General features: G+C 34.9%; 1 protein-coding gene across 4 annotated transcripts in view; it reads left to right on the top strand.

Annotated features, from left to right (window-relative positions):
• The window catches only part of UCHL3 (ubiquitin C-terminal hydrolase L3), a 48,337-nt gene extending 30,295 nt beyond the window's left edge, over nucleotides 1-18,042 (top strand). For 3 of the 4 annotated variants that reach the window (XM_077855361.1, XM_077855360.1, XM_077855363.1), the window contains 4 exons: nucleotides 6,336-6,527; nucleotides 11,153-11,228; nucleotides 17,159-17,217; nucleotides 17,830-18,042. In XM_077855361.1, the coding sequence (XP_077711487.1) occupies nucleotides 6,336-6,527; nucleotides 11,153-11,228; nucleotides 17,159-17,217; nucleotides 17,830-17,913 (411 nt within the window). In that variant the 3' untranslated portion in view covers nucleotides 17,914-18,042. The remainder of the gene's footprint in view (nucleotides 1-6,335; nucleotides 6,528-11,152; nucleotides 11,229-17,158; nucleotides 17,218-17,829) is intronic. The other variant, XM_077855362.1, reaches the window with a different exon arrangement.
• The last annotated feature ends 1,236 nt before the right edge of the window (nucleotides 18,043-19,278 follow it).

Here is a 19,278-nt window from a genome sequence, read left to right as displayed (position 1 = left end):
TTGATTCAATTCCATACACTTAAGGTCTAGCAGAAGAGACATGCCAATTCTCAGGCATAAGTAGTATTTATCTCAGTCTGCTTTTATATAAGATATATATATAGCTTTTAACCAAAAATTACAAGACAAAGAAGAAACAAGAAAAATAACAATACACTATTATTAAACAAAGTAGTCAACAGAATCAGAGTCAGATATGATCCAGATATTGGACCTATCAGATGTAGTTTAAAATAACTATAATTAATATGTTACTATGTTAAAGACTCATGTGAACAAAGTAGACATGTACTAACAAATAGGGAATATTAGCAGAGAGTTGGAAACTATAAGAAAGAATCAAATAGAGGAATCCCTGGGTGGCTCAGTGGTTTGGTGCCTGCCTTTGGCCCAGGGTGTGATCCTGGAGTCCTGGGATCAGGTCCTACATTGGGCTCCCTGCATGGAGCCTGCTTCTCCCTCTGCCTGTGTCTCTGCTTCTCTCTCTCTCTCGGTCTCTCATGAATAAATAATAAATAAATAAATAAAATCTTAAAAAGAAAGAATCAGATAGAAATACTAGTAATGAAAAATATGGTACTAGAATGAAGAATGCCTTTAATGGGTTCACCAACCAATAGACTTGAAGCAGGGAGCCTGCTTCTCCATCTGCCTGTGTCTCTGCCTCTCTGTCTCAGTCTGTATCTCTCATGAATAAATAAATAAATCTTAAAAAAAAAAAAAAAGATAAGGGTGAGATAGGGACATGGGCAGGAAAAATATTTCAAGATCTAATGGCTGTTTTTCAAAGAGTAATTAAAGACTTCAAACCACAGCTTCAAGAATCTCAAAGAACACTAGGTAGGATAAATATCCCTACCCTCCCCAAACCAAACACACATATACACAGAGATACATAATGTTTCAAAATGCTGAAAGTGAGAGATAAGTAGAAAATGTTGAAGGCAGCCAGAAGAAAAAGGCACATTAGATACAGAGGAACAAAGATAAGAATTACAGGCCTCTCAGAAATTTTTTTTTTGAGGATACACCATGACTAAAGATAAATATTTTAAATCCAAGGATAATTACTATAAAACATAAACAATAAGACAATAGTATATATAAGATGGAATTGTGTAAATAATCCAAAAAAAGGCAAAGAAGGAACAAAGAACAGATGGAAAAGGAGAGAGCTGGCAAGATAATAGATTTTAATTCAACCGTATCAATACTTACATGAAATTAATAAAATATAAGTGGTCTGAATATAAACACACAAATTGAAAGAAAGATGATAACATTGGTAAAAAAGCAAAACAATTATGTGTCTTTAAGAAAGTCACTTTAAATATAAGGACATGGAAAGATTAAAATTAAAGTAATGGGAAAAGATACACAATGCAAACACCAATCAAAGCTGGAATAATTATATTGAAATTAGATAAAGTAGACTTCAGAACCAGGAATATTAACAGTGAAAAAGAAGGACATTCTAAGATTAAAGAGATCAGTTCACCAAAAAGACCTAACATAAAGTTTGTATATGTAGCTAAAAATAGAGCCTCTAAATATAGGAGGCAAACATTGATAAAACTGAAGAAACAGATTCACAAGTACAGTTGGATATTTCAACACTTCTCAGCAATCAGAGCAAGTAGACCCGGAAGATTAGTAAGACCTTAAAAGAAGACTTTAACAACAATATCAAACAACTTGGCCCTATTAACATTTATGAACATTCCATCCAAAAACAGCTTAAGATACATTCTTTTCAAGTACACGTGGGATGTTCACAAGAATACGCCATATCCTGGATCAGGAAATAAAGTTTTCTTAAAAGTTGAAATCACACAAAGAAGGTTTTTTGTGTTTTATTTTTTTGTTTTTTGTTTTGTTTTGTTTTTTGTTTTGTTTTGGCCATAATGGAATTAAATTAGAAATCAGTAACAAAAAAATCTGAAAAATTCCTAATTATTTAGAAATGAAACACTATACATTTAAATAGTTCATGGAGGGCAGCCCTGGTGATGCAGTGGTTAGGCACCGCCTGCACCCCGGGGTGTGATCCTGGAGACCCGGGATCGAGTCCCATGTTGGGCTCCCTGCATGGAGCCTACTTCTCCCTCTGCCTGCATCTCTGCCTCTCTCTCTCTCTCTGTCTCTCTGTCTCTATGAATAAATAAAATCTTTAAAAAATAAATAAATAATTAAATAGTTCATGGATCAAAGAGGAAGTCACAAAGGAAATTAGAAAACATTTTAAATTGAATAAAATTACCTTAAGATTTTTTATTTATTTGAGAGAGGCAGAGCACACGAGAACATGAGTAGGGGAGGAGAGGGAGAAGTGGGTTCCCCGTTGAGCAGGGAGCCCGATGTGGGGCTCGACCCCAGGACCATAACTCGAGCCAAAGTCAGATACTTAACCAACTGAGCCACCCAGGTGCCCCTGAATCAAAATTTTTAAAAAGTCAAAATATACAGGTTTCAGTTAAACCAAGAATTAGAAATCTCTATCATAAATGCTTATAGAAGAGAAAAAACAGGAGTTACAGAAAAATCTATATCACTGAATGCTTATAGTAGAAAAGAAAAAGCAAGGATTCAAGAGAAATTGATAGTATTAAATGCTTATAGTAGAAAAGAGGCTTCAAGTCAGTGATCTAAATTTTTACCTTAAGGTAGTAAAAGAAGACCATATTAAAGCCAAGTCAAACAGAAGAAAGAATAAAAATAAAAGCAGAGGGGTCCCTGGATGGCTCAGTGGTTTAGCGCCTGCCTTCGGTCCAGGGCATGGTCCTGGAGACCTGGGATCGAGTCCCATGTCGGGCTCCCTGCATGGAGCCTGCTTCTCCCACTGCCTGTCTCTGCCCCCCCCCCCCTCTCTCTCTCTCTCTGTGTCTCTCATGAATAAATAAATAAAATCTTTTAAAAAAATAAATAAAAGCAGAAATCAGTGAAATTCATTATTGTACTAAAGGTCCTGGGAGTGATGCAAGAACAAGAAAGAAAGGGCATATGAGTTAGAAGGGAAGAAATAAACTGTATTTATAATGAGCATGATTTTTTATGCTGAAAGTTGTTTATTTAAAAATGGGGGATGGAGACTGTATCTGAAATGTTAATGTCATAAAAGATGAAGACTGTTGGAAATGTTCTAGATTAAAGGATACTAAAAATACATGACAAGTAAATTCAGTGTACCTGGTTCCTAGATTAGATCATGAGGGAAAATGCTCTAAAGGAAATTAACAGATAACTAACAAATTAAATGCAGACTAGAAAAGGCACAATGCAAATTTATGAAGGTGACAACTACCCTGCTGTTATGTAAGAGAATTCTTAGTCATAGGAAATACTGAAGTATTTAAGGGTAAAGGACCGTGATGTATGTAACTTACCCTAAACCCTCAAATGGTTCAGGAAAAAAATTACATAGCATAAATGCAGAGGATAAAGCAAATGGGGGGTGGATAGGATGTCGTAGGCAAAGATTTCAGTGTTTCCTGTGCTGTTTTTGTTTTTGTAACGTTATAAATTTGAATTTTTTTTAAAAGTTCTTAAAAGGTTTTTCAAAAATCTCAAAAGAAGAGGGCCATTACACTTGAAGTTGGAAACTGCTTTACTCACAGTAGGCAACTGTGAGGGATTAGGTAAGGTCTGCCTATAGGTTAGAGTATGTTTGCTTGCTTCTTGCTATAAAACACATCTCCCCAAACTCTGTTCCTGTCCTGTAAGACAGCTCACCTTGTGTGCGACCATCCATCTAGGCCTTTTGTGTTGCCCTCATGTGAATGCGTGCAAACCAGTAGATGATCACGCTCCTGGCTGTACTAGAAGTCAAGCCTTTTTTCTCTGACTCAGGAGTCTGAAGTCTTCTTCCAGCACCTATGAAAAAGTAACAGGTCAACTTTTTCGATTGAAAGCATAAAATCAAATTCCAGACCCAGTGGTCTAGTCCTGTGAACATGTCTTACTTGTCCCTATTTCTGTTCTTTTTCTGACACTGAATTCTTTGCCAGGAATCCCTTTCCCATTTCTTCACCTCTCCAAACCTTACACATCCTTTCAGTGTACACCCTTCAGTTTTACTTCTAGTTTAGTAATCTCTCCCTCCCAGATTCTTAGGAGATTGTTGTTTTGTTCCACTGCTCATTTAATCATCTCTCCTTCTCTTTCTTTCCTCCATTTCTTTTCCCTCTTCACCCATCTTTCTTTTCCCCATTTTCTTTCCTCCATTTCTTTTTCCTATTTAGCTGTAATCAGATTGAATATGACAAACTTCTGATTAAACTGTGTCTGTGAGAGCAGACCGTTTATTCTAGTATAGAGCCAAGAGGATTTATTTATGTATTTCTGATTAACTAGTTCTTATTAAGAGCCACTGAAGTGTTCACAAACATGTTTTTTTAAACTCTCATCACAGGCTTTATTTTAGGTTGGTGTATTGTTCACAGAGATTGAAAGCACTAAGAACAATCAGAATTTTCAGGGTTGAAAGAATCCTAGAAATCATTCAGGGAAAAACCCTTCATTTTCTTAAAGAGAATAGGTCATGGATAGTGATCATTATCACTTCCGAAAGACTCATATCACTACTCTTAATGTTGATTCTCACTGTGGTTATAAACAATTATAAATTTTTCATACTGCCTTAAAATAAATTTTTTTACTTCATGTGCTGATAATATTTATTAGAGGTAGCAGTCATAAAATAATCATTTGGATTACCATTAATAAGTTAGATTTTGGGGACACCTGGGTGGCTCAGCGGTTGAGCGTCTGCCTTCTGCTTAGGGTGTGATCCCAGGATCCAGGATCAAGTCCTGCATTGGGCTCCCTGCAGGGAAACCTGCTGTGTCTCTGCCCCCTACCCCCCCCCCCCCCGCCGTGTCTCTCATGAATAAATACATAAATTAAAAAAAAATAAGTTAGTGTTTGTACGCATGTGCATGTTGTGGAAAACTTTTGGACCAGATTCAACCTTTGTGGTGTAATTATATTTGAAAGCATGATTCTCAAAATACCTAATTTTAAGAGGATTATAGCTCTCATCATTAGAATCTGGCCTAACAAATTAGTGATAAAATCTTTCTCTTGGAAAATGAGGTTGTACATCAAGGTGATTCTACATAATGGATTCTAATTTTTTTTTTATTTATGATAGTCACAGAGAGAGAGAGAGAGAGGCAGAGACACAGGCAGAGGGAGAAGCAGGCTCCATGCACGGGGAGCCTGATGTGGGATTCGATCCCGGGTCTCCAGGATCGCGCCCTGGGCCAAAGGCAGGCGCCAAACCGCTGCGCCACCCAGGGATCCCCTACATAATGGATTCTAGAACCAGATTTCCTGTATTTGAATCTCATCCCTGCCACTTGTTAGTACGGGCCTGGGTTATATTAATTAACTCTGTTTGTTCTGATTCCTCATTTTTTTAAAAAAGATTTTATTTATTTATTCATGAGAGACAGAGAGAAAGAGATAGAGATAGAGAGAGAGAGAGAGAGAGAGAGAGAGAGGCAGAGACACAGGCAGAGGGAGAAGCAGGCTCCATGCAGGGAGCCTGATGTGGGACTTGATCCCGGGACTCCAGGATCATGCCCTGGGCTGAAGGCAGGCGCTAAACCACTGAGCGACCTAGGGATCCCCTGATTCCTCCTTTGTAAAGTGGGAATATGTTACCTATCTCATGGGTTACGGGGAGATGAAATAAATTGATAATGTAAAGTGCTTAAAAGCGTAACCGGGACAAAAGAAATAATTTAACAAATACTATTGATTAGTAGAAGATGGCTAATAGGCTATGATAGTTTCCATTTAACTTGTTAGCCTAAGTAAGAGGATAGTTTATGCAAGTCACCAGCTTCAGAGGGGTTTACTTTATTCTTTATATTTTAACGTTTTTTTCCCCCTTAGAGCTTATTCCAACTAAAGAATTCTTTTCACCAGTGCCTATTACCATATTGTTTTCTTCTAAACATTATTCTTTGTGTTTTGTATGTGTTACATGTTGTGTTCTGTGTATGTGTGTGTTCCTGTTTTTTAAACAAGTTGATGTAATAATTCCATTTTAGTGGCTTTTCAATAATTCTGAGTCTGTGCTACACAAATGAGGATAGGTAAATATTTTAGATGTGTACTTACAGAAGCTATGGTATATAACCCTATACCTTAGTTATGTATTTCCATATTATCCAGTTTTAAGCAACATTCATATACAATCCTTTTCTAGATTATTGTTGATTAAAGTACTAGACCATATAAATACAGGTATGACCATACGTTGCTTTTAAGAATAAATGATCGCCCAGTAACGTGGTCTAAGTAAAATGTTCTCTTTTTTAATTATGTAGTCCTCTTCGCCATCCTCATCACAGCCTCATTCTAGCCACTGCAGAACGAAGGCCTCATCATTGTGTCACCATGCATCCCTGCCCTGGGTCAAACGTAACCATGTAGGCCCTGCAAAGGCTACCAGTCCATCTCTCCGTCTTCGTCGCTGGCGACCCTTCTTGCGCCTACCATCTATGGGTCTCCATTCTGTTGTAAGTGTAGTCAATCTTCCATCTCTTCTTCCAGTGACAAGGATAGTCCATTTTTTTTCCTTACACTTCTTCCGTCTTCAAAGTGCTTTTCTCTTGGTTCACTCAGCCATTAGCTTTTTCTCCCCCAATTAGATTGCAAGCATACCTCCATGCTTTGCGGTCTAGCTTGACTTTCACCAATGCCTCCGTGAACATTCATTTTCCCACTCCATATCCTGCCAGCATAAGGATGCCTGCCTTTTGATGAGTACGGATCGACATTCATGATGATGTTTAAGTTCCTGTCCATTGTTAAAGTGAATATGTATTCTCTTAACCTTCATCTCTCTGATTTCATTTAGTTGACCCAGGTCAACAAGTGCTGTGTACCTTCTGAGTTCTTTGCCATCTCTTTTTTTATTTTTTTCATGTTTCTGAACATGACTGTAGCCTCTTGTCATGCTCTGGGGTCACTTTACTTACTCTATCCTTAACCTAATCCTTCATGGTGTAGGGTGTTTCATCTAAGCTATTTTATTCCCTGAGGCATCTCAGGTACTTGGTTTAATCTTGATCCAATCTTCCCTGCCTATTCAGTTTCTAAAGATCTTTTCTAAGTAGGAGGTGAAGATTTTCTCGTTGTGAATTGCTTCCCACAAATTTTATGATTTCTCCTTCTTAGATTGGTGATATTAGCAAACTATTAAAAAGTACATTTGTTCTTATAATCTTGCTAATTATCTTAAATGTTGAGACAGATGATGGAATTCTAATAATTTTCATGATTGAACTAAACTGTAGGGTTAGGCAACTCCAGCTCTTTTCTTTTTGATGTTTTAAATTTTTTTTAAGATTTATAAATTTATTTATTCATGAGAGAGAGAGAGAGAGATGCAGAGACAACAGGCAGAGTGAGAAGCAGGCTCCATGCAGGGAGCCCGACGTGGGACTCCATCACGGGTGTCCAGGATCACGCCTTGGGCGGAAGGAGGCACTAAATCGCTGAGACTCCCGGGCTGCCCTCTTTTTGATGTTTTAGACTGTTAACGTCAATGACTGGTTTAGCAGAGCTAACCTAGAAATGCTATCTGAAAGATTTGGTGTATGCCATCCATTTATAAGAAACTTGATGCTTCTGGAAATCATCATAACTTTTGAAGCCAGAGGAAGTCTGACTCCTCATACATTTAATGCTTAAAAAACTAGAAGTTGGTGTCAAACATTCCTTCCTTCCCCTTATTTACTCTTTCAGAGCTATACTCAAACTGTGAAGTAGTCTTTACACTTTTCCTTAAATATGTTTCCACCAAATATCAGTATGGTCATCAAATAGACTTTCATTTATACTGAATACCAATCAGTAAACTGGTGTCTATTTTATTTTCTTCATTTGATCACAACATGCATGTGCCATTTTTATTCATTTATCTATTTAATATTTGTTGCTTCCCTACTGTGCCATATACTGGCATAGTAGGAGATACAAGGTGAATTATATATGATCAGAGTAAAACCCTAATTTTGTAAATTCTAACTCGGGCACAATTGATTCTAAACATGACTGATTGCTTTGTACTTTTAAATATTCTAAATATAAATGAATAAATCATAAATTGGTGTTTCCAGTTTTATATGATTTTACATAATTTTGATCTTTGCTCTCCATATTAATTTTGTTGTTTTGTAGCTTCATAACTATTTTCATATCATAGCATGGATTCTTGAACTATCCAGCCTGAGTTTGAAACCAGATTCCCTCACTAGCTCTTGAACAGTTTTCTTGAGAATAAATGAGTATATTATCTATTTCATAGAGTTTATATGATGATTAATTGGTCAGTACATTTAAGGCACTTAGCACAGTGCCAGTACCTGGTATATATTAAGTGCCAAACAAGTATAAATTAAACTATATTTTCAACAATTTGAATTTTATATTTAGTATTTAATTTCTAATTGATTTGTTATTTTATTTTTAATTGAGATAATAATAAGTGTTGTATTATAAATTAGGGAACTTTGTAAAAAATAATATATAAAACTAAATGTAGGCGACATGATCCAGTCTATAGCTTCTGGTTTCTACCTTCTTGGTCATTTTTTTGAAATTGAAGACTTTGCCTTTTTTTATTGTTCTTGTTCTTAGTGGAACAGTTTTTAAGCAGTTGGATAACTGCAAATTTCAGACCCTCAGACTGATGAAGTTGACCCAAGGGAAAAGGAAAGGCTCCCAATAGGTACTGAGGTTTTGTGGAAGGCTTAGAAGTTTTGAGCTTAACTTACCTTTTATAATAATTTGAAGGCTTTTCATGCCCTCTTTAGTTTTATATTTTTCATATGCACTTTTGGATAAAAGGTATAATGACTCACAATTATGAGTCACTAGCATTAGTGATTTCTTATATTTGTGATAATGTAGTTAGTATTAATATTGAAATATTACATAATTCTTTTATGGCACTTAACAATTTACATGTATTTCATTTAAACTTTAAAACAGATAAGAAACCCAGTGCACCCAGGGGTTGGGTATATATTCAGGTCTCTGACTCCAATTGTACTACTTTCATCTCTAGCATGGTTTTATTTACTGACAAAATATGAAGAATAGAAGCTATAAGATGTATTATTCTTAAGAAGAGATGGTGTTAAAACAAGTGTATAATTTTTGAAAATGCAGTAGCTCCAAAATTTAACATACTTGTTAACCTATTGGAGAATTGTCTTAAAATGAATAATAAAAAAAAAAAACCCTCTTTTCTAGTTGGATAAAAAATCATTTCTAGTATTTCTTTTTTTTTTTTTAAGATTTTATTTATTTATTCATGAAAGACCGAGAGAGAGAGAGGCAGAGACGTAGGCAGACGGAGAAGCAGGCTCCACACAGGGAGCCTGATGTGGGACTCGATCCCAGGACTCCAGGATCACGCCCCGGGCTGAAGGCAGATGCTTAACCACTGAGCCACACAGGCATCCCCATTTCTAGTATTTCTTATTATATAATTGAATTTAAGTTTGTAGAATTGCCTAGGTTTAGCCTTGAAAAATTGGATCCTTTTCTGGTCATTAGTAAAACAAGAATATTAAATTGAGTGATCACTAGTATTTTTTGATTCTCTGAGCAGGAAAGTAAGGGAACTCATTACCACTATCTTTAAACATTTGAAGACATATCATGTTCAAGAGGAATTAGAATTTTTTCTAAGAAAAGGGAAAAATACTGGGGGCCATATATTACTCTCAGTATGAAGGTTAACTCCAGCAAAACTGTCCAAAGAGCTAATAGACTACTTCAGAACCTAGTGTTCTGCTAGGGTCTGCTGCAGATGGGGCTGTGCTGGAGAGGAGTCTACTACTGGAGTAGCAATAAAAGTAGATAATATTGACTCCTACCAACAGTAGAATTCTTTCATTCTAAACTGAAGCCAGGAAGAGCTAGTTTGCCACATTAATGTTGAGATTCTCCCATTAATAATTGAAGAGAAGTACTATCTGAAGAATAATGGGAGATTAGATGAGTCACTCTATCTGTAAATTTTTTAGAAACATCCAGTAAAACCAAAATAGTAACGCTTATTCTGTCACTTTCAATTTTTGCATCTAAATACTTCTTAAAACTAAAAATACTACTTAAAAATACAAAATTATCTGAAGATGAAAAAAGTATAAATTTACATTTCAGATACCATTGTGTTATATAGGATGTTAATATGTGATGTAATTTGACTTATGCCTCTTTAAAACATTTGCTTCTAAAATTTGTTCATGCATTTAAGTGATTGTATCTTATTCAAACCATTTAAGATTTGATATACAGCTAACACACATTAGTGTTAACTGTGCAGCTTACTGCATATCATAGTGCCATTTAATCATGTATGATTTTGGGTAACTTATTTACATTTCTAAGAAATGTAGCAGATATTGCTTATTGCAAATCGAATTTAGAAAACTAAAAAAACCTAAAAAACTAGGTGTAATTTTCATTTCAAATAGTTCACTAAAAAAGCAGATGAAAAATCATAGGTTACAGTTAATTGTACTTTGATTTACTTTTATCTCTTCCCCCCCACCCTGTACTCTTTTGGCTATTTTCCTGCATTTATTCATTTTTAAACTTTGAATCTTGATGAATAGTGAGACTTACTTCATTCTAAGACTATATTACGTTGTTCAAAAAATGAGATTATCAAGATCAAATCATTAAGGAAAGAATTCACTTTCTTATTAAAATTTAGCTTGAAAAGAGTTTTAACTGTTTATCCTATTTTTTTAACTTTCTTATTTCAAATTTCAAAAATTAGACAAATCAGCTCATGCATTCATTTCATTCAGCAAGTATGCATTGTGTATTTACTGGTACCAGGTGTTGTGCTAGTCACAGGGTTTTCAAGGTTGAATAATATTTAAGGTTTTTAGATCAGTTGAGATTAAGAAAGATGTGCTTTAAGTCGATGTTTTCTTGGTTGATGGGTGAGGACATTGTCATAAATGTGGTCATGTTCATTCTTTGTCCACCATATCAAAGATGAATAAATCTTGAATTACACGTTTTCTCACATCATTTCATATTTATATATGTTTACATGTACTTGATTGATTTGACTACTAACATGCATAATATGTATTTTTCCCTCCTATTTCAGGCACCAAGTATAGATGAAAAAGTAGATCTTCATTTTATTGCATTAGTTCATGTAGATGGGCATCTCTATGAATTAGGTAAGAGCTATTTAAATTTACTCTGGGGAGGGAAATGATAAATGGGAAAGTCTCTATTTATGATTAACAGGTCTGTTGACATTTATTGTGTTTAATATTAATTGCCCTATAATATCAAGTTGGCATAATGAAAGTTTTCCTTTAAGATTTTTTACTAGAAAAAATAAATGTTTTTTGAATTTTAAGCAACTTATAATTCAAGAAAGTGTACATATTAGCTTTGTATTTCACGCAAAGCAGGGAAGTAAAAATCATAGGAAACTCCTATAAATCAGTTCAGCATTCCTTACTAAATTATTTAGTAATCATCAACGTCTGGATGAACTATCTTGATCCTGAAACAACTTTTAAAATATGCTGTAATATTCATAATGACTAACTTTTGTAATCAGTAATGAGTATCACTACTTTTTAGGTTTTTGTACTATCTCTTTGTGTTGCCTCTGATTTTTTTTAACTTTACAAGAGTGTGTGTTTTCTGGCAGTAGTTCCCTAAGGCATATGTCAGAGTAGCCATGATTAATTATTTGGCATTTTGGCCTATACCTGTACTTATTTTTTAGAAGTTTAACTGTAGATCGACTATTTTGGGGAATGTTGGAGATCATCATCATAATTTTAATTGATCCTTTCAGACATAACAAACTTCTTAAAGTTCTTTAATGGCTGGTTTATACTACTTATCATGAATCCTTGTCGTTTTCCATGAGGACAAGGTTAAAAAAAGCCAAATAAGGGGCAACTGGGTGGCTCAGTCAGTTAAGTGTCTGATTCTTGGTCTCAGCTCAGGTATTGATATTCAAGCCCTACATTGGGCTGGATCCATGCTGGGCCTGGAGCCTTCTTAAAAAAAAAATAAAGAAAAGTAGAAATTAAGTTTAAAAAATTTTTTTAAAAGCCAAATAAAAAAGAGAAGTCTTTTTCAATTTCTAGGTACCATGATTTTTAGTTCTCTTTGTTCTTACTTGCTGTCTGTATTAACTTGCCACTTTCATTTTCCTCAGCTTATTTAAAAGCACAAAGTTCTGAAAGAACTCCTGTTACTATAAATGAGGTCCATAAATGTAGATAGATTTTACGTGTGGAATATAACAACAGAGTAATACACTTGATTAAAAAGAAAGAGCTGTATTCAAGGGTACAAGGAAAGGAAAAAGCATAATTTTGTAGAAACCTAAAACCCCCAAAGGAAAAAAAAAAAAAAAGAAACCTAAGATCCTGAAGGCTGTGTACAATAATAGAGACATTTGAGTTGGATTCAAACTGAAATGAAAAGAACACATTGTGATGGGAGTAGATGATACCCCTGTAGGGCGGCATGGAAGACCAGCTTTGCTAAGTCAGTCTACAAGGTCTGTATCTAGAGATAAGATGTAATAGTGATTGGGGATTTCCTACATCTGATTGATTGCTGGAAGCTGACTTTCTACTCTGAATTTTGAATTATAAAGAATAACTAGTGGAAATGGAAATAAAGAGAGTGCGGAGACTTGCCAGACACATTTCATTGACCTCAAGAAAGTACACTTAGGAAAGGCCAGAGAAATGATAAATATGATCCATAACCAGAAACTATGACAGTGGTGATGACTTTCCGAATGATAGACTTATCAGTAGAACAAACAATAACATCTAAAAGATATTTAGAAAAAAAAAAAGAAATCTCAGATCATCTCAATGGGAAGGAGTTGACTAAAAAACTCTGGTTAGCTAGCTCTCTGAGCTCAGAGTCTAGAGAGGACAATTAGAAGGAAAGATGTATTACAAGGGTACGCTACATATGAAGAATGTTTTTCTTCTGCATTCCAAGATCAGTACAAAAGGATTTTAAAATTGGTTTGAACATTAGGAAAGAAAGAACTACCGAGGTCTTGTTGGTTAGGCATTCTTTAGCAAGAAGAATGATCATGGCTGATAGAGAATTAGAGCCTTTTGGGGATTACATTCTTAAAATGAATTTAAAGAATTTCAGAGTTGTAAAGAATAGCAGTAATCTAAAAAAAAAAGAATAGCAGTAATCTTTTAGATAGCGTAGAGAACAGGGATAAGTACAAGACAAATGAAAATGGGCAGTTGCTGATTCACTCCAAAGGAAATTGGCAGTAACCCTGATGTGGGTTCCTAATAAATTCTAAAGGAATGTTGAGCAAGGAGACTACTGAGTTAGTGAATAGAAAACAGTGATTAAGAGAACAGCATATGATTTTTAAGAAAAAAATCATTTTGAAGTAACCTTATTTTTAAAAATAAGACTATGATTCTAGATGTGTGCAAATTAATTACTACAGGACAGTTATTCAAGAAAGGATAGTGGTTATCTTTAATATATTTATTCCATACTCAATTGTAAGGTTAACTGATGAAAGGAATTGAGTTATTCATCTTTTTGTTATCACTCCTTCCTTTTCCTTAAGGCTTCATGTTGTTAATAGCATATGTAGGGGAGGAGAAGTACATATTTTTAAATAGATAGAATTACTCTTTATGGATAAATTGGAACAATGGGATTTGGAAGTGAATTCAGAATTGATTGAATCATCAGATTGGTATACTGATAACTAACAATTTATTGTCTACTTGGAGCAACAGGAATACTCTGAAACAGTAAAAAAAAATTTATTTTGAAATAATTTTAAATTTTTATAAAAATTCCAGAAATTGTATGAGAGTTCCCATAAACCCTTTATTCAGGTTCCCCAGATTCAATTAATATGTCTGAACCACTTAAAAGATAAGTTGCAGACATGATGCCCTATTATTAATATATTTCTGTATGTATTTCTTCAAAACAGGTGGATACTCTCTTATATAACTGTAGTATGACTAACAAAATCAGGAAATTAATATCAACCTATATTATAATTGAATTCACATATTCTGTTCAAATTGTTCTGATTTTTTACAGTATCCTCTCTAGGTTCAGAATCCAGTCCAGGGTTGTATGTTGTATTTAGATGTCACGTTTGTCTCCCTTAATCTGGAATGGTTCCTCAGTCTTTTCTTTCCTCTCGTGTCTTTGACATTTATTTTTAAACCTACAGGGCAGTTATTTGAGATTATTTGGGTTGTTTGATATTTCCTCCTTATTTATCCATTTGACACATACACCACAAAAGTGGTGTTGCGTTCTCAGTGCGTCATTCAGGAGGCTCATGATGTTGATTTGTCCTCTTGCTGATGATGATGACCTTTATCATTTGGTTTAGGTGGTTATCTCCATTTCTCCATTATAAAGTTAAGTTTGTTAAACTTATTAGTATATCAATATGTTACGGTTATTGATAGTTAATGAATAAATATTTTATCAGGGGATACTTCGAACCTATGTAAATACACAGTTTCTCATTAAGCCTTTATCAGATTTAGCATCCATTGATGATTTTTAATTGATTATCACTATGATGGTGCCAAATGGTGTTTTTTTTTTTTTAAAGATTTTATTTATTTATTCGTGATAGACACACAGAGAGAGAGGCAGAGGCAGAGACACAGGCAGAGGAAGAAGCAGGCTCCATGCAGGGAGCCAGATGTGGGACTCGATCCCGGGTCTCCAGGATCACTCCCTAGGCTGAAAGTGGAGCTAAACCACTGAGCCACCCAGGCTGCCCCCAAATGGTGTTTTTAAAAAAATTCCTCCAACATTAGAAGCTTTCCTTTTTCCCTCATTCATTCATGTCAGAATGGACTCATGGATTCATATTTTACTCAAAAGATTACATAAAGTCCATTATCATCATTTATTTTGATGCTTAAATTTTCCCAGACTTGGCCTTGAAGGGCACCCCTTCAAGCTGTCCCTTTTGTCCATTTGATACGTTTCTCTCTTTCTTCAAGCAATTTCTTGAATAAGATGTTCAGGTAGAATAAGATGTTCTAGGCGCATCTTTGATTTTCTGTGATCCAGCCATGTATTCAGTTGCTTCCACATAGAGTCCTGGTTCCTTTTAGTGGAAAATGATATTTAGAACCAATGTCTGGGTGGTAGGTGTGCTCATTGTTACTAAGATATCATTATCTAGGTCCTCTCAGAGGACAAAAGTAGGAAATATTTGTATGTATTAGAAAAATACACTCACATACATGTATGTGAATATGAGTATAGATGTACCCACAATTACATTGGTTTATATATTAAAAAGCATTCATTTACATTAATACTTCTAAGTCTGATCTAGTAGTGTATAGTTTATTCTAGTGTTCTCCATTACCTTTCATGTATTTCTTGGTTTACCCATTCTTCTTGTATATAAAGAAGCTCTTAGCCACTCACCCTAAAACTCAGACCCAGACACAATGCTCCCTGAGCCCCCTGGCACACTAATCCTGGCCTGGCCCAGCCCAGACCAAGGGCAACAGATCTACAAAGTGGGGAGCTACCTTCATTCTAATACTGTGCAAATTTCCAAACCTTGCTCTCTTTCTCCTCAGTCTCCTCATTAAGACTGTTGTGCTCTGCTTGGGTTTCCCATTCGTGAGCTAGCAGAAAGCTGCTATTACTGTTGGGCTCACATACAAGCTACCTACTTCCTCATGTCTAAGAACAACTGTTTCAGCTATTTTGTCCAGTTTTTTAGTTGTTTGCAGTGGAAGGCCTCATCCAGTACCAGTTATTCCCTCCCAGCTGGAGGGGGCAGTGGCCTCAGTATTATTTCTTCACTTCCCACAAGGAAGATAAGATTTTGCTTCCTTGTATCACCCTTGTTCCTTACCCACCCTCCCAGTCACAGAATAGATTATTTCCTTTCTCCTATTCTCCCAGTTCTGTTGTAGTTGTTTATATTTTTATGACCACAGAAACATTATTCTCAGCTGAGCCATAACTAATGTACATTTGAAAAAACTCTTATTTCTTTAGTTTTAATAATTGTCTCATTTTGCCTTCTGGTTTGTTTGGTTAATCTTCCCTTATATTTTTCTTTCAAAGTGGTATCTATCAGTTCAGCTCTAACGCTGTGTATGTTTGTGGATTCAAACATTTTTATTACATTTGGAAGCCATGAAATTATAGAAGGGATTGTGTTTTATGGATTGAACTCAAAGTGCCACTTAAAAGACATATGAGGTTTAGATTTGGATATAGAGTTTCAGTTAACTTTGAGTTAGGATGAATTTATATAATAATAGACTTTTTCATTTTTTCATAGCATTTATAAAGTAGTAGTTTATTCAAGATGTTTATAATTGTGTTTAATTAACTTTGGTGGTCAGTGAAATAACCCTAGGTTATTTAGATTGTTGGTCTATACTACTGCCTTGGTGGTACACAATTAGTAGCAGTAATATATAAATCTTATGTTGGCTCCCTTTCATTGGCATAAGCATATCAGTCTTAGGATCTGATTTGAAATAAATTTTTCATTTTCTACTCTAATAATTTTTCATTTTTCTACCCTTTCCTGAGGGTAGAAATTAGGTTGGTAGCTTTTTAAAAATTGACTTATAAATTTTGCATTTTTTAAAGGAAATTAAAGCCAAAAAATAAAATTAAAAAAAAATAAAGCCAATGTTTATTTCTTATAAATTCTGTTTAGGAAGATGATTTAGGCTTTTCAAACATGGAAGCAAGATTCTTTTTTTTTTTTTTTAATTTTTATTTATTCATGAGAGAGAGAGAGAGAGGCAGAGACACAGGCAGAGGGAGAAGCAGACTCCGTGCAGGGAGCCTGATGCGGGACTCGATCCCGGGACTCCAGGATCACGCCCTGGGCCAAAGTCCGGTGCTGAAACGCTGAGCTACCCAGGGATCCCCTGGAAGCAAGATTCTAATAACATTAGAATAACATAATAAGATACTTGCTTTAGAATATATTACTTTCAGTATCTTTTAACATTTGCTTCACTGTAGGAAGATGAAAATGGAAGTTGGAAGTTGGAAGGACATTATCTTATATAAGCAGCTAAACATTCAACTGTTTGTTCATTTTCCACAGATGGACGGAAACCATTTCCAATTAACCATGGGGAAACTAGTGATGAAACTTTATTAGAGGTAATAACAAAACTTATTGGCCTACTTTAAGTGTTATTAATGTTCTTGTTATCTTTAAAGTATCTCTAAAGATCACTTGAATAACATTTTCTCTGAATTTGGATGTTTCCATGTTCTTGCCCTCTTGAGAAAATCCAAAAAGAAAATTCTGAGTTAGTGTTAAAGATCTACAACAAATGAAGAGATTTTCAGAACTCTTTGTGTGAACAAGTATCAAATTTGAAAAAGATAATAGTATCGAAAGAGTTGCACATCATATCCCATATTTCGCTGAATCCAAGATACTATCATTTGTATCTTGATCCTGATTTTAGAGATTTTTAAATTTATGAACAAATTGTGTGGCTCAATGAAATAGTACTTTTCAAGTTAAAAGTTTCTTTAAAGTATTTTAAGAAAGAACACTTACTATATTTTATAGTTTTGTACTAAGCAAATCAGGCTACCAACCATTCACTCTTCTGGTGTGCTTTAAATTATTTTGCATTTGGAAAAAGAAGTCTGTAATATAAAATTAGTATGAATTAGGGAAATATGAAACATTTATTTATCATTTGAAAGGAAAACACATGTTTATAAACTAAAAAATTACACACATTTTTTTCCCCATAGGATGCCATAGAAGTTTGCAAGAAGTTTATGGAACGTGACCCTGATGAATTGAGGTTCAATGCAATTGCTCTATCTGCAGCATAGCTTGTCAGTAAATGGAAACACCAAATACTGTATTATTTGCAACAAAAATTACATTTCTGCTGCCATACACTAACTCAAAAATTTTGATATTTTCATTAACTTGACTGATTAAACTTTATGTGAATTAAACTTTGACTTAATCTGTGTATTTTTTTTTTTTGCCCCACATTAAAGCTGTAATTCTTTCTCCCCTTTCTTTCTTGTGAAAGACTTACCTTGTCTGAGGACTAGCAATAGGTTTCTTATTCTCTTCTAAATTTCATGGGAGATTTTGTATTGAGCACAAGTGCAGTTTCCATCTGCATAGTATAAATATACATTATATCACATATTTTGACATATTCCCTTAAAAAGCATTTGTGGAACATCTACTTGTAATGAGCTAGACACTGTTCTAAGTGCAGGAGTTACAGCAATGAACACTGTCAACAAGTTCCATAGTCATGGAGCTTATGTTCCTGCGAGAAGAGATAAATGACACATTAGTAAGATACAGACCAATGATAGATGTTATGCAAAGTCAGATTTGCATTAGAGAGTGACTGATTGGATACTTTAGATTTTGTAGTCATGGAAGGCTCCTATGAGGAAGTAACTTTGAAGTTGAGATCTGAATAGCAAAACGTAGCCAGTCAGAGAAAGGTGGTAGGGAAGAGTAAAGGGAATAATTAATGTAGAGTCCCTCAAGTAGAAAAATCTAACTGTGTTAGAGGGTCAGAAAAAGGCTCATATGACCAGAGCATAGAAAGTAATGGGGAAAGTGGCAAGATATGAGGTTAATAACTGGTCTTAAATGAAAACCATCTTTAATACTGTATAAAAATTAGGCTTGGTAATACAGGACATCACAAAAAGGCATTTGGATTTTTTTTTTGAAGTGTGATGGTAAGATTTTAAGCAGGAGAGTGACCTGATTTGATTTATAATTTTAGAAGATCACTCTGACTCCTCTGTGGATAAGAGGAGGGGAGGGGGTGAGAATGGAGGTAGAGAGATTTGTGAGGAGATCAATGGGAGATGGTGATGGCTTAACCTTAAAAAAGAAGTAATTTAGATGGAGGTATGTGTGAATTTCATGTGTGTTTTGAAGAAAAAAGGGCTTCAGCTGTATCTTTAAAGGATAGGTGGAAGGCAGAGGAAAGGTAGAAGGATATTTATAGAGCTAGGTAAGACAGGTTGGTGTGATGGCAAAGTGCTATGTTTTTGGGTGGAGAGTATTGGTTACACAGGCATATGCAATTATCAAAACTTCCTGGATTGTTCATTTAAAATCTGTATGCCACCGTATATACATTTTATCTAAAAAACAAAAACAAAAACAATGCAGAGTTGGATAGGAATGAGTGTAGCAGTTAGGAGAAAGAC

The sequence above is a fragment of the Canis aureus genome, chromosome 17, assembly GCF_053574225.1.
Source record: "Canis aureus isolate CA01 chromosome 17, VMU_Caureus_v.1.0, whole genome shotgun sequence".
Lineage (NCBI taxonomy): Eukaryota > Metazoa > Chordata > Mammalia > Carnivora > Canidae > Canis > Canis aureus.
This window is presented reverse-complemented; position numbering and strand designations above follow the sequence as displayed.